The sequence below is a fragment of the Trichechus manatus genome, unplaced genomic scaffold, assembly GCF_000243295.1.
Source record: "Trichechus manatus latirostris isolate Lorelei unplaced genomic scaffold, TriManLat1.0 scaffold00050, whole genome shotgun sequence".
NCBI classification, from domain to species: Eukaryota; Metazoa; Chordata; class Mammalia; order Sirenia; family Trichechidae; genus Trichechus; species Trichechus manatus.
The window spans coordinates 2,957,015-2,980,111 of NW_004443986.1; the positions used below are offsets into that span (position 1 = coordinate 2,957,015).

The 23,097-nt window shown below is 38.7% G+C and overlaps 1 protein-coding gene across 1 annotated transcript in view; it reads right to left on the reverse strand.

Annotated features, from left to right (window-relative positions):
* Window positions 1-898: 898 nt before the first annotated feature.
* ANKMY2 (ankyrin repeat and MYND domain containing 2) overlaps window positions 899-23,097 on the reverse strand; it is a 52,568-nt gene continuing 30,369 nt past the window's right edge. The window contains exons 6-10 of the mRNA XM_004377420.2: window positions 22,390-22,604; window positions 21,410-21,545; window positions 16,687-16,815; window positions 14,522-14,651; window positions 899-3,168 (exon numbers count right to left, since the gene is read on the reverse strand). Coding sequence (XP_004377477.1) covers window positions 2,969-3,168; window positions 14,522-14,651; window positions 16,687-16,815; window positions 21,410-21,545; window positions 22,390-22,604 — 810 coding nt within the window. The 3' untranslated portion in view covers window positions 899-2,968. The remainder of the gene's footprint in view (window positions 3,169-14,521; window positions 14,652-16,686; window positions 16,816-21,409; window positions 21,546-22,389; window positions 22,605-23,097) is intronic.

Here is a 23,097-nt window from a genome sequence, read left to right on the forward strand (position 1 = left end):
TTTTGAAATGGTGTATCTTTGGCACTGTATATTTTCATCAAAAATAAAAAGGTCAAGAGGGGAGAGGGTTGACATGTTGTTGGGTTGTTAACCAATGTCATAAAACAGTATGTGTACTACTGTTTTATGAGAAACTGTTTTGTAAGCTTCACCTGAAGTACAATAAAAAAAAAAATCTTCAGTTAACGGTAGCTTGTCACCATCCAGTTCTTCTGGTTTCATGGCAAAGGAGGGAGTTGTTCATGGAGGCAATTAGCCCACATTCCAATTCCTCCTATTCCTGAGTCATCTTCTTCCTCTGTTGCTGCAGGTGAATAAAGACCAATTGTTGTACCTTGGATGGCTACTTTCGGCAACTGGATTTTAATAACATAAAGCTTCCTTCTAAAAATCTATTTTAATTAAAAGTGTGGCTTAATTTGAAGAAAAATTATAATAAATGTAGTATAAGAATATGTCAAAAACTGTGTTTTGACTGAAGTTTGGTAAACACAGACAGCTTAACCTGCTTTATTTTGTAGGGATGGATGGAAAACAAGCTCCAATTAAGGAAGGGATTTATCTATGGAGCATGAGTTCAGGTTCAAGTTCTTTGGTTGCAAACAACAGAAATCAACTCTGATAATTTATTCAAAAGAAGAAGTTATCAGGGGATTGCAGAACCGAGGACCACACTGACCAATCAGGCCTTGGGATGGGTAGCTTCAGCAGCCGGAGTTGGTGGCAGTCTCTTTAGGTCCCATTTTTTGATTGAGAGAAGTTTCTTCATAGCATATTCAAAATATGTTAACATAGTAAAAAAAAAAAAAAGTAGCATGACCACTTGTTTGGATGGTATTATAGTAGAAAGAGTCCATCTTAGATTATCTGTGATGATCGAGGAGTTATAATCAGCCCATTTTCTCTTAAACTTCATTTCCTTACAGCCTCTTCCATGACACACATCTGAGGACAATTTTGATATTGACCTGGCTTATGCCTCAAGTCCTGTTTGTCCAATTTTAAAGTTTCTATTTATGCCAGTTATCAGTGTTACGAACCCTGGTGGCACAGTGGTTAAGCGCTGGGCTGCAAACTGAAAAGTTGGCAGTTTGAACCCACCCAGCAGCTCCATGGGAGAAAAGACCTGGCAATCTGCTCCCATAAAGATTACAGCCTAGGAAACCCTATGAGGCAGTTCTACTCTGTCACTTTGGGTCCCTATGAGTTGGAATCAACTCAACGGCACACAACATCACTGTGTTAAGGGTTCCTATCCATATTAGCAATTCATCTCAATGATGGAAAAAAATCACCTTTACATTGCCACACCTCTTCATTTTTCTTATTTCCTTCTGCTTTTTCACAATCATCTATGGTATTCAAAATAAGGACCATACCCTTTTGCCAGGGCCCAGCACAGTATAAGACAGAGAGTAGGGTGAGAAAAAGGAGAATGATAACAACAAACAAAATAAAAAAAGAGGAAATTCTGGTAAAAAGCATGTTTGTGGAAGAGGGATGCCTAGGACTGTTTTACTACTTAAAGACGAATGTTTATCCATGTAGAGATGAGTTACCTTAATAAATGATACTATTTTCCAAGAAAGGCATGTCATGATTGACAAGTTCAGACAAAATTTGCCTGCTAAATTCCTACCCAGTTAATCCTTACCATCTACTCTACTCACATAAAGTCTTCCTGGAACAGTGTGGTTGGTATAGGGTGTGTTAGAAGGTGTATGTGTTAGGGCAAGGAAAATCTGGAAGAAAAGTAACTGAGTGCAAGGAAGATAACTAGCAATATCAAATAATTTGATCAGTAAAGTGAGGTGAGAATTCTAGATTTTGATCTATAATTACATATATTAAAATGACTAGGGAATTTGCTAAATTGCCTAATATTTGTTAGGTTCTCTAATATTTGCCCCCTCCCATAGACAGCAATAAACCATGAAACAAAATGTGAGTTATTTATAATAGTAGGCACAATTTATTTTACAATCAATACAAGAAACCTCGAGACACAGCACTATCTTCAGATAACACACACTCGTGCTCTGTTTAAATACTACATACATTAAAAACTAATGCCAGGACTTTCCATAAACGATAGTTGTAAATCACAGTTTCTGGACATGAAAAGCTTACAGGAAGATAACAGTCAGCCTTCCAGGTGGGAGTATGGCACATAGATTAGTCTGACAATGATTGTATGTTCATCAATTATTTAATCAAAAATGCGACAAATCATCTTTTTAGCAATTATTTAATTAAAAATACGACGAACCATCTCTTTTAATCCACGTGCTAAGATAATCTAGCTATGCCTTAGTTCCTTCTGAAGGATTTGACATTTCTGAAGTTACAAATGCTATGGATAAAAAGTCACTGCAGGAACTACCTAAAGTTTAGACTGTGCAGGATAATTTCTATAAAAATACTACCATCGGCCGAACTACGGCAAAGATCTTTTAACATAAAGTTTTTCTTTAGTATATTGCACCTTAATAAGTAGAAGTTCACTACTGCAAATGCTATTTGTATGCATTTTATTCACATATAAGTAACAATTCTTTTCACTACCCTTCTCTGTGGCTATAAGATTTTTCTTTCCTGAAAATCACCTCTCTCTCACACCTGTTCTACTTGCTCCTTGGCTCCCTGGAGCCTATGTTTCTTCTTTAAGGGAGTTTATTTTCCATTGAGAACAACTGCTGAAAAGCAGGCCTCAAAAAGGGAGTGGAAATGTTTATCCTATATTTTGAAAACTTTCTTTTTCCATAGGAATATTTGTCCAATTACAGACCAGAAATCGATAGGAAATTAGTGTGAAGTAGACAGAGCTTTGCTTGGAAGCATCTATTCTAGGAAATGTGGGACCCTGCCATAGTGGCATGCAGGTGTCATGAGGCAATGAGGACATGGTCATGTGAGTTTTCCAGCCACCTGCTGGGGTGAGGAGCATCGGGCTGTCACTTGCTGTCTTTTACTCCTCAGACGCCTGTGGACCTGCAGGACCATCTTGTACACCTTCCAACCCAGCATCACTCTTGTGAGACTCTTCGTCCCCTTCCACAGGATCTTTAGGACTGGAATCCTCTTGATCAGCATCCTCTTGGGAGGGATCCGTTTCAGCTTCTGGCTGCTCTTCATTAATGCAATTAGAATTGACATCGAGTTTGCCATCTGATAAAAGGCAAAAAAAAAAAGGTATTTTGCTCCTAACATGTGCCAGACACTCTTTAAGAGCTTTACACACATTAGTTCATGTAATCCTCATTATATCTGCAGGAGGTAAACACATTATTATTTCCATTTTACAAATGGGAAAACTGAGAAGAGAAGTTTAAACCACTTGCTCAAGGTTGTACAGCTTGTAAACAGAAGAGTCAGTTTTTGAACTCAGGCCTCTGGCTCCAAAGCCAGACCCTCTTAATCACGATAGATGTTTAAGATCTGACAAAATCTGTATTCGAAAACAGCATTGCCATTAATTAGCTTGATGTTTGGAGGCAGGTAACTGCCTCTGTGAGGTTGTTCCCTTATCTATAAAGTGTGGATAATAAAGCCTATCCTACATTTGTTAAGAATAAAGGTGATTAGAACACCTTGAATGTGTGACATGTGGCTGATGCTTAATAATTGGAAGGTCTCATTCCGACAGTTCTATTCTCTCAAGATGGCCTACTTAGTGTATGAACAGCATTATTCTCAGCCTACAACACACAAGGTAAAAAGTCTGATCCAGGAAACAGAATGCACGGCAGTCAGACAGCCTTATTCTCTTAATAATATTAAATGGTTTAATTTTGTACAGATCATTCAGTCCCACTAATACAATGTTTCTCAATCAAGTGGTAAAGGGAGCATAGTTCCTTGAGGGATGGAGGTGGAAATGCCTAGCATCAGAATCACCTGAGCAACTTTTTCAAATTACACGTATTCCCCAAGAACATGTGATATGTTCTCTGGGGTGGTGGTGGGGGGTGGGGAGGGCTCCTCCTCCTTCTCCTCAATATCAGTTGCTGGTGATGCAATTCACTGTCTCTGATGAAAATGAAGGATGGAGAGGAAAATAACAGGGAACTCGCTCTCTGATACTTGTAGAAATTTAATATGCACATTAGATGTGCAACGCAATCTGTAATTTATAAATTTATTCTATATCCTTGCAGGCTAGATCGGCTGTTGTGCACGGTCAGGCAAGCCTTGGTATTCAGGATGCATTTTCCAAATTGGGAGAGGCTGAGCGGCAAAGAGTTTACTCAAGCCTCCAGAAACAGTGAAAAGCGGTGCTCAATTGGCAAAAGATAAGTACATGCACCTAACCTACCATGTGGATCATAAAACACCCCATTTGGGAAGAAACTCTCTCCCATTTACCTGCTCCCTCCCTGCTCTGAATCCATCCTGGGTGGCTTCAGCAACTGCTGAGGCCGCTGGGGCAGGAGAAGGACTAGTCAGGTGCCATGAGCCATTCTCCCGCCCATGGAAAAGGAACAAATTAACAAACAGGAAAAAATAATCTGCCAGTTCCCCTAAACCGGAGAACTCAGGGCAGGCACAGCAGCCTTGACACATGCATAAAGGGGTTCTCGGACTTTGAATGCCTTTCACCCCTGCACAGACCTGTGTGGGCCCATTTCAACATGCCTTCATTAACACAGTACAACACGGTACATACCTGAAGCTTAACTTCAAATGTATCAGCTATATGGTGGAGTAGCAGGTTTGTGACATTTGACGCCACTCTGCCCATTAAGGAGGGTCCTCACCTGCCTACATCAGGGGCCTGAGCACTGGTGTCTCCACCCACACCAACTAGCCATCTATAACAGGGGTACAAGAATAACTGATGCCTCCCAGTCCTTACAGCCAACAGCACTGGCTGCCCAGAGTCCAGGTGCAAAACCCACCCACCTACGCAGTCTATGGAACAGAGACAGGCTTTCCTCCCAGACACTCAGGGGTAACCATCAGCCCCGTCTTGCTCAGTGCACGACCCCCTACTGCAGCCAGATACCTGTGCCTACTCCAATCACATCTGCCCATCTAGGACTGTAGGTGAGAGCCTGCACCACACATTTGGTGACCGACTACCTGGACACCTGAGCTGAATCCAGACAAGGAAAGTAAATGGACTCCTGGGCTCACTTACCTAGTAACAGATATAACCACCTGGTGACAGGACGTTAGAGCTTCAAAGGCACCAATAATCAAACTAGCTCACACAAGCAGCCTATTTGGGCATATCAAAATAAAACAAAACAAGAACCTAGGAAATAGTAAGTGAACATAAAATAAATAAATGTAATAACTTATTGATGGTTTGTAGACAACAGTCAATATCAAATCACAGAAAGAGGCAGACCATGATGGCTTCAGCAAGCTTCAGAAAGAAAGAATCAAGAAATTTTCCAGAGGAAAAGAATTTCTTGGAATTACTGGAGGTAGAAAACAAAAGATTAATATACAGAATTCTTCAAGAGATCAGGAAGGAGATCAGGCAAAACGGAAAACAAGCCAAGGAACACACAGACAAAGCAATAGAGGAATTTAAGATTATAGGAGAGCAAAATGACAAATTTAATGGGCTGCAAGAACCCGCAGAGAGACAGCAAAGAAATGCAAATGAATAATGACAAAATTTCAGAATTAGACAACTCAATAGAGAGTCACAGGAGCAGAACTGAGGCAACAGAAGTCAAAGATAAAGCACTTGACACCAATTTATTTGAGGAAAAATCACATAAAAGAATTTTAAAAAATGAAGAAACCCTAAGAATTTTGTGGACTCTATCAAGAGGAATAACCTATGAGTGATTAGAGTACCAGAACAGAGGTGGATAACAGAAAATACAGAGGGAATTATAGAATATTTATTGGCAGAAAACTTCCCTGATATCATGAAAGATGAGAAGATATCTATCCAAGATACTTATCAAATCCCATATAAGGTAGATCCCAAAAGAAAGTAACCAAGACATATTATAATCAAACTTGCCAAAACCAAAGATAAAGAGAGAATTTTCAGAGTGGCTAGGGATAAACAAAAGGTCATCTACAAAGGAGAGTCAATAAGACTAAGCTCGTACTACTCAGCAGAAACCATGCAGGCAAGAAGGCAATGGGATGCCATATATAAAGCCTTGAAGATACAAAACTGCCAGCCAAGAATTATATATCCAGCAAAACTGTCTCTCAAATATGATGGCGAAATTACAGCATTTTGAGATAACAGAAGTTTAGGGAATTTGCAAAAACCAAACCAAAATTACAAGAAATACTAAAAGGAGTCCTCCAGTTAGAAAATCAATAACATCAGATAACAACCCAAGACTAGAACACAGGACAGAACAACCAGATATAAACCCTGACAGGGAAGTCACAAAAATATATCAAAGCTAAAACACTAAAAATTGGGAAACACAGAGGTCAATATGTAAAAGATGACAGCATTTAAAAAAAAAAGAGGGACTAAAAAATGTAGTCATGAATTTTTCATATGGAGAGGAAGTCAAGGCGATATAAAGAAATAAAAAATTGGTTAGACTTAGAAAAATAGGGGTAAATATTAAGGCAACCACAAAGGAAACTAACAATCCTACACATCAAAACAAATGAGAAAAACATAAAGATTCATCAAATATAAAATCAACAACAATGACAAAGATGAAAAGAAAATACAAACAGAAAAACAACTCAGCACAGAAAATTAAGTGGAACAAAGAAACCGTCAACAACACACAAAAAAAGACATCAAAATGACAGCACTAAATTCATACCTATCAATAATTATGCTGAATGTAATGGACTAAATGCACCAATAAAGAGACAGAGAATGGCAGAATGAATAAAATAAATAAATAACCATCTATATGCTGCCTACAAGAGACTCACCTTAGACTTAAAGACACGAACTAAAACTCAAAGGATGGAAAAAAATAGATCAAGCAATCAAAAAAGAGCAGGAGAGGCGATATTAATCTCTGACGAAACAGATTTTAAAGTAAAATCCACCACAATGGATAAGGAAGGACACTACGTAATGATTAAAGGGTCAACACACCAGGAGGACATAACCATAATAAATATTTAGGCACCCAATGACAGAACTCCAAAATACACAAAACAAACTCTAACAGCACTGAAAAGAGAGACAGCTCCACAATAATAGTAGGAGACTTTAACACACCACTTTTGATGAAGGTCAGAACATCCAGAAAGAAGCTCAATAAAGACACGGAAAATCTAAATGCCACGATCAACCAACTTGATCTCATAGACATATACAGAACACTCCAACCAAGAGCAGCCAAGTATACTTTTTTTCCCAACGCACATGGAAAATTCTCCAGAAAAAACACATATTAGGCCATAAAGCAAGCCTTAACAGAATCCAAAGCATCAAAATATTACAAAGCATCTTTTCCAACCATAAAGCCATAAAAGTAGAAATCAATAACAGAAAAAGGAAAAAATCAAACACATGGAAACTGAACAACACCTTGGTGAAAAACTACTTGGTTATAGAAGAAATTAAGGATGGAATAAAGAAATTCACAGAATCAAATGAGAATGAAAATAAATCCTACCAGACCCTTTGGGACACAGCAAAAGCAGTGCTCAGAGGTCAATTTATAGCAATAAATGCATATATCCAAAAAGAAGAAAGGGCCAGAATCAAAACATTAACCCTACAACTTGAACAAATAGAAAGAGAGCAGTAAAAGAAGTCCTCGGGCACCAGAAGAAAGCAAATAATAAAAATTAGAGCAGAATTAAATGAAATAGAAAATAGAAAAACTATCAAAAGAGTTAACAAGACCAAAAGCTGGTTCTTTGAAAAGATCAACAAAATCGATATACCAATGTTCAAACTGACAAAAGAGAAACAAGAGAGGAAGCAAATAACCCGAATGAGAAATGAGATGGGCGATATCACAACAGACCCAACTGAAATTAAAAGAATCAAAACAGAATACTATGAAAAATTGTATTCTAACAAATTTGAAAACCTAGAGGAAGTGGACAAATTTCTAGAAACATACTATCTACCGAAACTAACACAAACAGAGGTAGAACAACTAAACAAACCTATAACAAAAGAAGAGATTGAAAAGGTAATTAAAAAGCTCCCAAGAAAAAAAAGCCCTGGTGATACAATGGCTGCAACAATGGGTTCAAACATAACAAGGATTGTTAGGACAGCAAAGACCAGGCAATGTTTCTTTCTGTTGTACGTAGGGTCACTATGAGTTGGAACTGACTCGACGGTACCTAACAACAACAACACTGTGTGCTAGGAATCATGCCAGGCAAGGGCACAGGGGCACATACAAGAAATCTCCTCAACTCTAAGGAAGGAGAGCTCTGCTTGGAGGAGGGTCTGATCTCTTGTTAATAAACAAGTGTCATTGTGGGGGCAGAGAGCACCGTGACAAAAGTGGACTTTAAACTGGCTCTCTGACCATGGACTATAAAATCCAGAGTGCAGACAGGCTTCTTTTCATTCATTTAAAAATTTCCAGCATTTAGCACAGTGCATGCCTTATAAATGGTACTCAGAGCATGTAAATGGATGGGATGAGTGTATGAATGAACCAAAGAAGAATGCAGAATTGGTGGAAAGGGGCAAGATAGAGGGCAGGGTTGCTAGGTAGGGAGAGTATAAGCAGAAACTGTGTCAGGAAGTGTCTACTAATCAAGGGCTAATGAGAGTAGGAAGGTGCAGCTCCGGCTGGCTGTGCACTGAGACTCTGCTGTTTTATGTTGCTTAATTTTCACAACTATCCTTGGAGAGAGGGAAGGGTTTTTGAATCTTATCTAATTTATTTTTATAAAAACACACATACGCAAAATTTAACTAAATACAAAAATACGATTCTATTTAAAAATAAATAAATAAATAAAGCCCTGGCCCTGATGGCTTCACTGGAGAATTCTACCAAGCTTTCAGAGAAGAGTTAACACCACTACTGCTAAAGGTATTTCAGAGCATAGGAAAGGATGGGATACTCCCAAACTCATTCTATGAAACCAGTATAACCCTGATACCAAAACCAGGTAAAGACATCACAAAAAAAGAAAATTATAGACCAATATCCCTCATGAACATTGACACAAAAACCCTCAAAAAAAGTCTAGCCAATAGAATTCAAAACATATCAAAAAAATAATTCACCATGACCAAGTGAGATTCATACCAGGTATGCAGGGATGGTTCAATATTACAAAAAACAATCAGTGTAATCCATCACATAAATAAAAGAACCACATGATCTTATCAGTCAATGCAGAAAAGGCATTTGACAAAGTCCAACACCCATTCATGATAAAAACTCTCAATAAAATAGGAATAGGAGGGCAATTCCTCAACATAATAAAGGGCATTTATTCAAAGCCAAAAGCCAACATCGCTCTAAATGGAGAGAGTCTGAAAGTACTCCTCTGGAGAATGAGAACCAGACAAGGATGCTCTTTATCGCCTCTGTTACTCAACATTGTGCTGGAGGTCCTAGCCAGAGCAATTAGGTTAGAAAAAGAAATACAGGGCATCCAAATTGGTAGGGAAGAAGTCAAAGTATCTCTCTTTGCAGATGACATGATCTTATACACAGAAAAACCCCAAAGAATCCACAAGAAAACCACTGGAACTAATAGAAGATTTCAGCAAAGTTTCAGGATACAAGATAAACATACAAAAATCAGTTGGATTCCTCTACACCAACAAAGAGAGCTTTGAAGAGGAAATCACCAAATCAATACTATTTACAATAGCCCCCAAGAAGACAAAATACTTAGGAATAAATCTAACCAGACATAAAAGACCTATACAAAGAACACTACAAGACACTACTGCAAGAAACCAAAAGAGACCTACATAAGTGGAAACACATACCTTGCTCATGGATAGGAAGACTCAACATTGTGAAAATGTCAATTCTACCCAAAGCAATCTACAGATACAATGCAATCCCAATCCAAATTCCAACAGCTTTTTTTTTTTTTTTTTTTTTTTTTGGTTTTAACGAAGAGAAGTTTATTTCCTCACAGTTAAAGTAGGCTAAAAGTCCAAATTCAGGGCGTCAGCTCCAGGAGAAGGCTTTTTCTATATCAGCCTTCTTCTCTTCAGTGTTCCCCTGGACTAGGAGCTTCTCTGCTCAGGGACCCCAGTCCAAAGGACACACTCTGCTCCCAGCACTGCTTTCTTGCTTATTTGGGCTTTTTTTTTTTTTAACAATTGGATATGTAAAAATTTGAGTTTTGTGGCTGCAGGTGTATTGAGCTAAAGGGCTTTCTGTCTCACTGCTCACTTCTGTCTTTTATATCTCAAGAGATTGCCTCAGGACACAATCCAGTCTTCTAGATTGAGTCTTGCCTCACTAACACAACTGCCGCCCATCCCCCCTCATTAACATCATAGTGGCAGGATTTACCACACATGGGAAAATCACACAATACCGGCAATCATGGCCCAGCCAAACTGATACACATTTTTGGGGGGACATAATTCAATCCATGACATTCTACCCTTTGGCCTGCAAAAAAATCACATCCTTGCAACATGGAAAACATATTTACCCCATCATAACACAGCAAAAGTCTTAACTCCAAGTCCAAAATCCAAAAATTCCTCTTTATCTGTGAAATCCAGAATACAAGTTATCTGCTTCCAAAGGTACAATGGCAGAACAGGCACAAGCTAGACATTTCCATTACAAATGGGAAGGGATAACAGGCACCAAGCAAGTCAGCAGAAAACATTACATTAGCCCTCAAGGCTTTGAAAATAATCTTCTGTTCTCTGAGGCAATTTACATAATGGCCCCCCCCTCCAGACTCTAGGTATTGGCCACAGTCTCTGGATTCTGAGTGGAGGCCCACTGGCCCTGGGCTTCAGCTCTGCCTTCCAGGCCCCCTGGGACAGCAACTCTGCTCCCTTGGCTTCAGGCGCACCATTCTCCTAGTCCATTGGAGTGACAACTCCACCCTTAGAAACACCAGAGGCCATGGCGCCACCCTTTGAAACCCCTGAGGTCATGGCCATACCTTTTGAGACTGAAGCAGCTCAGCTTCTTGTGTCCCTTGTCTCTTCAGCTTCTGCTTCCCGTGGCCTCTTGGCCCGCAGGTCTCAAGCTCGCATCTGCCCTGCTGGGGCAAGTGTTCCAAAGCTCCACCGTTAAGTGCCCGGAAGCACCCCACTCTGCCAGGAAGCCTCCTGCGCACAGGCACTCAGCTCCCTTGCTTCATGGGTCAGCAAGCCTAGCTCCACCGATAAGTGCCCAGAGGCACCCCACTCAGCCAGGAAGCCTCCTGCGCACAGACACTCAGCTCTCTCACTCCGTGGGTCTGCTCCAGGGCTGCTGTCTCGCACTGGTCTCCTGGTTCTGTTGCTGTTGGTTCTCTGCCATTGCAGTTTCTCTGCTGTTGCTGGTCCTCTGACACTGCCGCACCTCTATCCATTCACAGTTTCAAAACCGCTTCCACATTTTAGGTATCTGTTAGAGCAGCACCCCACTCTCTCAGTATCAAATTCTGTCTTAGTCATCTAGTGCTGCTATAACAGAAAAACCACAAGTGGATGGTTTTAATGAAGAGAAGTTTATTTCCTCACAGTTAAAGTAGGCTAAAAGTCCAAATTCAGGGTGTCAGCTCCAGGGGAAGCCTTTTTCTCTCTGTTGGCCTTCTTCTCTTCAGTGTTCCCCTGGACTAGGAGCTTCTTTGTGCAGGGACCCTGGTCCAAAGGATGCACTCTGCTCCCGGCGCTGCTTTCTTGATGGTATGAAGTCCCCCCCAGCAGCATTTTTTAATGAGACAGAGAAACAAATCACCAACTTCATATGGAAAGGGAAGAGGCCACAGATAAGTAAAGCATTACTGAAGAAGAAGAACAAAGTGGGAGGCCTCACACTACCTGATTTTAGAACCTATTACACCACCACGGTAGTCAAAACAACCTGGTACTGGTACAACAATAGACACACAGACCAATGTAACAGAATTGAGAATCCACATGTAAATTCATCCACCCATGAGCAGGTGGTATTTGACGAAGGCCCAAAGTCCATTAACTGGGGAAAAGACAGTCTCTTTAACAAATAGTGCTGGCATAACTGGATATCTATCTGCAAAAAAATGAAACAAGACCCATACCTCACACCATGCACAAAAACTAACTCAAAGCAGATCAAAGACCGTATAAAATCTAAAACAATAAAGATCATGGAAGAAAAAATAGGGACAATGCTAGGAGCCCTAATACATCGCATAAACAGAATACAAAACCTTACTAACAATGCACAAGCACCAGAAGAGAAGCTAGACAACTGGGAACTCCTAAAAATCAAACACTTATGCTGATCAAAAGACTTCACCAAAAGAGTAAAAAGACAACCTACAGACAGGGAAAAAATTTTTGGCTATGACAACTCTGATCAGCATCTAATCTCTAAAATCTGCAAGATACTGCAAAACCTCAACGACAAAAAGACAACCCAACTAAAAAATGGGCAAAGGATATGAACAGGCACTTCATCAAAGAAGACATTCAGGCAGCTACCAGATGAGGAAATGCTGACGATCATTAGCCATTAGAGAAATACAAATCAAAACTACAGTGCGATACCATCTCACCCCAACAAGGCTAGCATTAATCCAAAATACAAAAATAATAAATGTTGGAGAGGTTGTGAAGAGACTGGAACACTTACACACTGCTGGTGGGAATGTAAAATGGTAAAACCACTTTGGAAATCGATTTGGCGCTTCCTTAAAAAGCTAGAAATAGAATTACCATACGATCCAGCAATCCCACTCCTTGGAATATATCCTAGAGAAATAAGAGCCATCACACAAATAGATATATGCACGCCCATGTTCACTGCAGCACAGTTCACAATAGCAAAAAGATGGAAACAACCTAGCTGCCTATCAATGCACGAATGGATAAACAAACTATGGTATATACACACATTGGAATACTATGCAACAATAAAGAACAATGAGGAATCCGAGAAACATAACATGGATGAATCTGGAAGGCATTATGCTGAATGAAATTAGTCACAAAAGGACAAATGTTTTATGAGACCACTATTATAAGAACTCAACAAAAGGTTTAAACACAGAAGAAAACATTCTTTGATGGTTATGATGGTGGGAAGAAAGGGAGAGGGGTATTCACTAACTAGACGATAGATAAGAATTATCTTAGGTGAAGGGAAGGACAACACACACTACAGGGGAAGTCAGCACAAATGGACTAAACCAAAAGCTAAGAAGTTTCCTGAATACAACCAAATACTTTGAGGGACAGAGTAGCAGGGGCAGGAGTCTGGGGACCATGATTTCAGGGGACATCTAGGTCAACTGGAACAACACAGTTTATTAAGAAAATGTTCTGCATTCCATTTTGGTGAGTGGCATCTGGGGTCTTAAAAGAGAGCAAGCGGCCATCTAAGATACATCAATTGGTTCCAACCCACCTGGAGCAAAAGAGAATGAAGAACACCAAAGACATAAGGGAAATACTAGCCCAAGAGACAGAAAGGGCCACAAAAACCAGAGATTCCATCAGCCTGAGACCAGAATAACTAGATGGTGCCCAGCTACTACCAATGACTGCCCTGACCAGGAACACAACAGAGAGTCCCTGATGGAGCAGAAGAAAACTGGGGTACAGAACTCAAATTCTAGTAAAAAGACCAGGCTTAATGGTCTGACTGAGACTGCAGGGACCCCAGAAGACATGGCCCCCAGACTCTGTTAGCCCAGAACTGAAACCATTCTTGAAGCCAACTCTTCAGACAAAAATTAGACTGGACTATGGGACATAAAATGATACTGGTGTAGTGTGTGCTTCTTAGCTCGAGTAGATACATGAGACTAAATGTGCAGCTCCTGTCTGGAGGCGAGATGAAAAGGCAAAAAGGGACAGGAGCTGGTTGAATGGACATGGGAAATCCGGGGTGGAAAATAGAAGTGTGCTGTCCCATTATAGGGAGAGCAAACTAGGGTTACATAACAATGTGTGTATAAATTTTTGTATGAGAAACTAACTCGAACTGTTAACTTTCACTTAAAGCATTATTAAAAAAAAAAATTAACTCTGTAATTTCATCTTTAGTTCTGAAATTTAAAAAGTTTAAAGGCTTCCGACCTTAAAATCCTTTGGTAGCCATTAGCAGAAATTATAGTTTCTTATCCTAAGGCCTTAAGATCCTTCATGAGCAGAATATAGGTAAATACACATTGAAGTCCCGTTGTCCCAGGGCTGCCTCATGCACTAGAAAGTAGAATGTGGAACAAACTACATTCCTCCTTGTTTTCAGTGGGATCCAGACTGACCACATTCTATGCATTATCCCAAAGACTCAAAATAGGGACACACTAAATTGCAGTGTGACCCTTATGTTGGTCATGTCTGAGCTTCCTTGGTCCCCAGAGAAGAATCAGTTCCTGTGTGCCCTGTGTTAATATCATCTACCACTCCTCTCTCCACTGAGAAGTGGCATGAGCTCAGTTTTTATATACATACCATTCTCCTCTTTTCTCTTTTCTTTGGCAGCTTTCAATTGTTGCTTCTCATAAATGTCCTTCAGATTCTTACAGATTTTTTTATGTGTAAACCAGTGTATTTTCTGGCAGGTTTGATCACAGTATATTACCTGAAAGCAATTGTAGATTTATTTTTATTTCAAGAGCTGTGACTGCATGGTTTTGCAACTATGCATTAAACCAAGAAATAGGTTGTAAAATGTTGCTTTCCATACTTTATTTTAAAACCATGATGTGTGAATATATCCTGGTCTAGACTTATAATTTTTAGCTTACACTTAAAAAAATTATAGCTATTTAAGAAAGTCTACAGAACATTCTACTAACAAATGGTTTATTAAGAAGCTATTATTTGTGAGAATATAATGACAAAGGAAATACAGTTGTTATCCCAGGGGAACCTAGGGTTGTTGAGAAAGTGTAAGATGGGGCAGGATGGAGGGAGGGAGACACCTAAATGATTATAATATAGGACAGGAAGTAAAAGCAATGGGAGCACAGAGGAAGCAGTGACTCACTCTGGCTGCAGGAAGTCAGCATAGACAGACAAATGGGAAAGCAGCATTCCTGGTGACGGGAATACCTTGAACAAAAATGCAGAAATGGGCAGATGAATTACATGTTCAAGGACAGAAAGAAATTTGATGTCAATAGAGCTTAGACTTTTGCAAGTGGGGCAGTAAAGACATGGGAATGAACCTCACTGAACATTTATATGCCAAGCACTTGCTAGGCCCTTGTAAATAAATGGTGTTGTCAATTACAATACTGGCCCCAATTATTCATTCTTCCGTGCATCTATACCCTTTCTTATGTGATTTCAAAGCTCCTTTTACTAAAAGGGAAGAGCTTTGACTATAGATTTTTGTCATATGACTTGTTTTGGCCAATAGAATGAGACTGCATGGCAATTTGGAGGTGAAGCCCCAAGAGACCTTGTGTGGTTCACTTATGTCTCCGCCATTGCCACAGAATATGCTCAGGTTAGTCTACTGGTCCAAAGAGGATGAGGGACATATGGAGCAGACAGCCGCAGATAAGCCCAATCAACCACAAACATGAGAAAAATAATAAATGATTGTTGTTTTAAGCACTGAGTTTTTTTTTTTTAAGCACTGAGTTTTTAAGTGTTTTTTTTAATGCAGTAATAGTTAACCAATAAAGATGGTGTCATTTAATTCACAACTCTAGCCCCATTTCACACATAAGGAAGTTGAAGTTCAGAGAAATAAGTAAGTAAAGGAGATGAAGCTGGAGAAGCAGGTTATGGTAGACTGTGATGAGTTTTATATAATATGCTAAAGAATTATCAACCTTCAAATCAATAGAAAATTAACATCTATGGGGTCAGGTGAGTACCCAGATATCTGCATGTGTGCAATATGTGTGTTTGAGATGAACATGATCAGATATGCCATTTATAAAGATAGCTCTGGCAGAGGTGGAGAGCACAGACCAGAAGAGGTAAAGACTGGTGACTGTCAAGAAGGAGTTGTAGTTTTACAAGAGTTAATGAAGAGATGGTAGTTAAAGTCAGTATCAGAAGGGTTAACTGTATATTTAAAAATTATCCCGTTCTAGGTTCCCATATCTGTACTAGCTTCAGTACCACTGCTCTATAGATAATCTTTGTATGTTTTATTTTCTCATTCGTTCATTTTTTTTTTTTTCTCTTTGGGGCGGTCAGCTTTGAAGCTAAGGCAGCCTGGGAGTTTAACAGAAGACAGGTAGGGTATAGAACTACATCTATACTATAGGTCTCTTCCAAAACTACTTCTTAAGTATTAGATATAATACCTTGTAGCCTTAAAGGAAAGACGAGAAGGTAAGCGGGAAGGGGAGCTAACATACTGGAAATGGTACCACAAGAACAGAATGAATGAGAATGATGACACATCGTGAAAGTTGTAGCCAGTATCACTGAATAATTTGTGTAGAAATTGTTAAATGGGAACCTAATTTGTTGTGTAAACTTTCACCTTAAACACAATAAAATATTATTTAAAAAAAATACCTTAGCGCTATATGAGAAAACTAATGTACTAGACAAGTCAACTCTTAAATTTATAGAACATCAAAATCCAGTATCAGCTTGGAAGAAAATCCAAACCAGTTATCAATGAACTTAAGAGACTTCATTCTTACCATTTTGCATACTGAACATCGTTTACTTGCTCCTTTTTCTCCACAGGTTGTGCAAAATTCAACATCTATAAAACCCACTTGACCAGTGATGGCTTGGTTAAGTACAGAGAATGCAGTGGGATCAGAACCCTAGAGTGGGTATAAAGAGGAGAAAAAGAATTCTGAAATAACCATGGAAAGACTAGAGAGATATCATTCATGAACAATATTGTCTAGAAACAGACACAAAGAAGAAATTATTAAGGCTAAAGTGCACAAAAGGAACCCTGCTGGTGCAGGGGCTAAGCTCTTGGCTGCTAACCAAAAGGTCAGGGGTTGGAACCCACCAGCCACTCCAAGAAAGAAAGATGTGGCACTCTGCACAGACTCTATGACAAAAGGACACACATCCTACTCTTCAATGTATACCTCTTTCTACACAAAGTATACAGTTGGAAGGTAAGTCATGGATCTCAATAATTAAAGAGAATAAAATGGTCCTTCTCTAGAAGAAAAGTATCTTTCAATTAGAATTATTCAATAAGCCTACGATGATTTCAGATATAGGAAAATAAACTAGTGGAATTTCTTCTGAGAACTGACATGACAATTTATATATCCTGTGGGACAATTCATAAGTTATAGCACAAATGTTCAACTATTTTAGTTCTTAAAAAAATTGGTGCAATGTAAAGTACTTTAAAAACTTGATACATTAAAAACTATTTACTTGATGTGAGTTCAGTTCAAATAGTTAAATTATCATCTTCATCTTCAGACTTTTCCAAACTCTTCAATTAACGTGGCATACGTGCAATTTCATCAGGGTATTAAAAAAACCAATGTGTAAAAACTTTTATTATAGGGCTATTAAAAATTGGGATGAGTTGTTAAAGAAGATTTGTGCAATTTTTTTATGTAGAAAAATTTAAGGGTAAATATTTATCTATCTGAGATGATGCTATTAAGACCTAATTAGAGCAAGCAAAAATAATTAAGAGTATCCAGCTATCTTACTTGCTCCTAGCAGTTCATAAAATTCAAAATCAGACTCGTTGCTGTAAAGTCAATTCCAACTCAGCAACCCTATAGGACAGAGTAGAACTGCTCCATAGGGTTTCCAAGGCTGTAAATCTTTACATAGGTAGACTGCCATATCTTTCTCCTGTGAGCAGCTGGTGGGTTCAAACTGCTGACTTTTCAGTTAGTAGCCAAGCACTTAACTACTGTACCGCCAGTACTCCTTAGCAGTTCATAGCTTCAAGTTTTTCAAATTTTCTCCTTTATCCCTACCCAAAATTCTGCCACTTTCCATAATTTGAATTCAATTTGAGTATTTGCTGATTATTCTTGAGAATATCTGACTTTATGTTATTTTACCAACTCTACATAATAGAATTTTAAAATATCACCTGGGAACAATGTTCTACACTGCTCTATATGCTCCAGATACTCAAACATTCAAAAAAATTAAGAAGTATTTTAAATGTAGCACCCATTTTGAAGCTATCATTCTCCCCTGAATACAAATAATAATGATTGGGTTTGCTCCCTTGTTAAGTACTAACAATCAGCTTTTGGAATGAAGACAGTGTAATGGTGGGGAAAAAATCAGGAAAATAAAAATTTAGATATTAGATGCTTAAGTTAATAATGTCCTCAGGAAAGAAAGTCTACGGCAGTGTGCTCAAACGTTGGTGTGCATCAGAAAACTTGTTAACATTCAGATACCTGGCACAATCCGATGCCTTCTAAATTAGAATCTCTAAGGGTATGGTCCAGTTTCATTTTCTTGGTTTAATATCATGTGGAATACTTATACAGATGTATAATTCTTTGCCTCAGTAGAAGAGTACTAAACCAGATAGCAGTCTGGCCCACAGATAAACAGAATATGATATAGTCAACAAACTTAACAATTACACGTTCATGTTTAAACATTTTTTTAAAGACCTGCCTAAGACTTCACCAAAATCTCCCCCAATATGGGACTTTTGTGTCAGACCACATGCTAACATTGTCACAGATGTTTAACTAAAGGTAAAATAAAGGAGATTTTGCTAGAAGTCTGACTGTTAATGTGAGCTGTTGCTTCAGAAAAATCAATGATGTTACAGCAGAACAACCCGACACAATCTTTCTTGTTACTGTTATGAAACAAGAACTCTTTCCTGTCATACAAAATCTTGTCATCTACTTTGTTAAATAAGAATAAATTTAGGCATCAGAACTGCTCCCACGGAAAGATATTCAGTCTAAAACAAACTGGATGCTTCATTCAATGTGTGCTATAAAATCTGAGATATTAGCTAGCTTTCCAGAAGCTAAAATATACATTGTCAGTTGATAAAGCAAAACATCTTCTACAGTATCATCCCTGTTATAACGCTGGAGCAACATTTCTTAAACGTAGTCATGCCTCATGCTTCCTTCTGAGCTTTTTAACATGCAGAAGCCAGAGTGCCAGACTGAATCAAAGCCGTGGAGTGAATCAAAACCGCTGCAAGAGGGCCCAGGCATCAGCACTGTTACACAGCGCGATAGGTTATTCTCGTGCTAGCCAGGGCTAAGAAACACTTGTTACAGGATAAGGTTAGCATCGACCAACAGTCAGTAAACAGTGACTATCTGAAATACACAACCACAAGCATTCCAGATAACAGCATTTCGAGAGAGTGGAGTATATAGTTCTTTTAGAAAAAAAATTTTAAAAGACAGAAATCATCCTCAAATGTATTATACTATCTTATATTTGTTAATAAATCTTTCCTTGATGACTCAGATCACTAGCATAAACGTTAATCATTATAGTCTGTAATTGTTGTTGTTTGGTGCTGTTGAGTCAATTTTGATGCATAGCAACCCAAGGTAACAGAGTAGAACTACCCCATAGGGTTTTCTAGGCTGTAATCTATATGGGAGCAGATAGCCGGGTCTTTCTTCTGCAAAACTGTTGGGTGGGTTTGAATTGCCATCTTTCAGTTAGCAGCTGAGTGCTTAACAGTTGCACTACTAGGGCTCCTTACTCTATAAATACATTATATATTTTCTACGGTATGGGGCTAAGATGAATTGTTGACCCCTACACTGACCTGCTGTGACTTTTTTTTAAGTACTCTGAGCTGCTATTTTTGGTTTTTCTGTTTTCCTCATTGAAAGTGCAATGTCCATTACCACTTGTTAGTGCTGTAAATACCCCATGGCCAGCATTGCCAGTTGCCACTCTGATATGGATTCCCCCAACTTCCTTACTAACAGAAGCCTAATTCTGTTCAGAGCAGCAGTTTAGACCAGCCCCAAATCCTCACTTCCCCAGACTCCTGTGCAGCTAAGAGTGGTCATGTGACATGAGAAAGCATTTCTGAGAGAGCTGGGATATAGGCACCTTTCTTGCTCTTCCTGGCTGAGTCAGGAACATGAGCCTGGAGGAGGAGCATCAGACATCTTGTAACCATGAGGTCATAAGCATGAGAATGAAAATCTGCGTGACTAAGGGATGCTGGGTGGAAGAATGGAAAGTGTTTGGGTCCCCAATCCATTTTTGAGCCTCTGTGCCAAGCCTGGTCTGCCTACCTCTGGGCTTCTGAGTATATACGAAAAAATAAACCCTTATCTATTTAATTCACAATTGACTGCAGTTTGACATGTGGAAACAAATACTTATAACTGATGAACCACCCTCATAATATGCTAACTTTGAGTTTAAAATCAAGCTTAAAATACCAAATAACCAGGTATATTTAAGAGTAAAGAATGTGTGAAAGTATGGAAAGTTCTCATGAATAAATGAATTGCATGAACTTTATGATATTATCTTGTCTGCTCAGGTCTTTCTTATTTAGTTCAAGGTTCTGAGTAGGTGAGGTCTTAATGTATAAAGGAACAACTGAAATCTGTTTCTAGTCTTGATTTTCCACCCTGAGAATGATACAACAGCCTACAGAAGGCACAGAGAAAGGAACTGAAATTGCCAGAGGGAAGGAGGAAGCCACCGATGGGACTGGTCTCAGGATCAATTTCTAGACTGATAGGCGAAGGCTGATATGGGTTTGAGTCAAACGTATAAAAGCATGAATAGTGTAGATACAGTGAGCAGAAACCTATTCAAGATAAGGAAGACAGGGAGTATCTTTTAAAATACTACTGAAATAAATACATAACAAAAGGGAAGTAATTTACAGATCAGATAATAAAGTTAACAAAACTCATTTCCCATGGCTGGCAAGTATGGAATATTTATAATCAGAAGCATTAAGTAGAATATAAGAAGCTGGCATATACTTTGACATTGTAATCGGGGAATATATGGTTCATCCCCCTACAACCCACTGACCTGAGACCATCACACGAGAAGATCAATTCCTATGTTCATCTAGTGTGCAGCTTTGTACTGACATTTCATGTAGCTACACATGTACACGTGTGTATCTGTGTTACATAGTGCATGTGTACCTACCTTTACAGTTTCACAGAGGCATTTAAAATGCAACCACTATAACTAGATACAAACGAACATAGGGAAATACTGCTTATTAAAACACTACCAGCTATAAAAAATCTAAGAAGATCACAAGAGGGTAAACGGATAAAAAGAAACAGGTTTAATAGGCAAACTTACCTCCACCTTTGTTTCTGGAAATTTTCTAAAATAATAAAAGTAAATACTAAAGTGAGCTTGACCTTAACTGTTCAAAAGGCAGTGATTAGGTTCTACTGATACAGCTGAGTTAAAGAACAGCCTTACAATTTCAACAGGAGCAATGCTTCGCACCAGCTGCTGGAGGAGTGTAGCTTCACAGTAAGGAAATTTTCTGATACTTTCTCTAACGATCTTTTCTTGATATGTTGGAAATCCATCAGTAGCTCGGCCTTTTAACAAGCTGAAAGATAATCTTTTAAGTCATTGGAGTTCAATCACGAAGCATTCCCTCCTAACTAAACCCATGAACCTTTAGTAGTTTATTTTTTGCTACCTAAGATTTTCATTGTCTCTTCAAATCATGACCATGGACGCAATTCAAAGTAATTGCTGGTAGACCTGTACTTTAGGCTAGGCCTTAGCGGGTTTAGGGGCCCTGAGATATATATGCAAAGTGACCCCCGCCATAAAACACACTCAACACTGTTATCCGATTAACTAGTTACTTATTACAATGTCAGTTATTTGTACAAAGAATTAAAACTCTCATTGAGTCACAACCTCCTAACTTAGTTCCCTTTTCTTAGAAAAATTATGGCAGACTTTGATTCCTGGTGTCAGAGAACAAGGATAACACACAAGCTTTCCAAGGTACTGTAACAGGGATACGTCATACGTCATTGTGAATCCAAGGCAGCAAACTGTGGCATAACAGACCCATTCTCAAATGTGGACTTCGGCTGCTTTTTAGCTGTATGATCTTACACACATTATTTAACTTGTCCAAACCTCAACTGTAAATTGGGGATAACAATCGTTATAACTCACAGCATTATTGTAGAGAGCTTAGAACTGAATAACCACTCAGTCTAAGTATAAAATAAGTATAAAAATCTGAGCATAAAATCTAAGTACAATTTCTCAAAGCTTAAATATGATTCCCAACAGTAACAAAAATAATGACAATATAGCACAATAAATAATAACTGCTGTTAAAATGTTCAGTTTTAAAATCCATAAAGAGGCTTCATACGAAACATTATTCACCTGAGTGTGCTCTGTACATAACATAGTAAAAACAGTACCTTTTGATCAGAGTATCTAGTTTATTCTCTCCGTCTTTTAAGAAGTTAATGCATTTCTGAAAGATACAGCTAATGTAGTGCGTTTTCATAGCCAATACTTCATTCATGTCTCTTTGCTTCATACATTTCTCACAAATCAAATCCATCACCTTGTAGCATTTACTCAGAGCTGCTGCTTCTGCCAGCAGAGGATTCTCATTTACAAGCATCACAATCTGGAAGAAAATCCAGTTAGCTTAGAAGTACCATGACAGACTTTTCCATGTACACATTATGTAATCAATTTTTGGTGGATTTTAGATATCTGCATCTACATACATGGTCCTCTATTTACTATGTTAACTCAAATTAGAAATCAGAATGGAAACTGCCACTGTTCAAAGCTATAAAACTAATACAGAGGGCCCTGACATCTTGGAATTTCCTGAGCTGGCTACATCAACATTATAGTGTAATCTGCCACCTAGCTGAACCAGGGTATTTGCATGCTACTCACAGTACATGGTTTTACTACACTGTTAAAAGCACTTTTCCTAAAGATAAACATGGCGTATTTGTGGATATTATTTTTATATCTAGAATCAAATCATTCATAACTACTTCTTTAATTAATATTCCTTAGCTCTAGAATTTCATGGCTGGGAGAGCTATAATTCTCATTCTTTTTTTTTTATTTTTCCTGTGCTTTAAGGAAAGTTAACAGTTCAA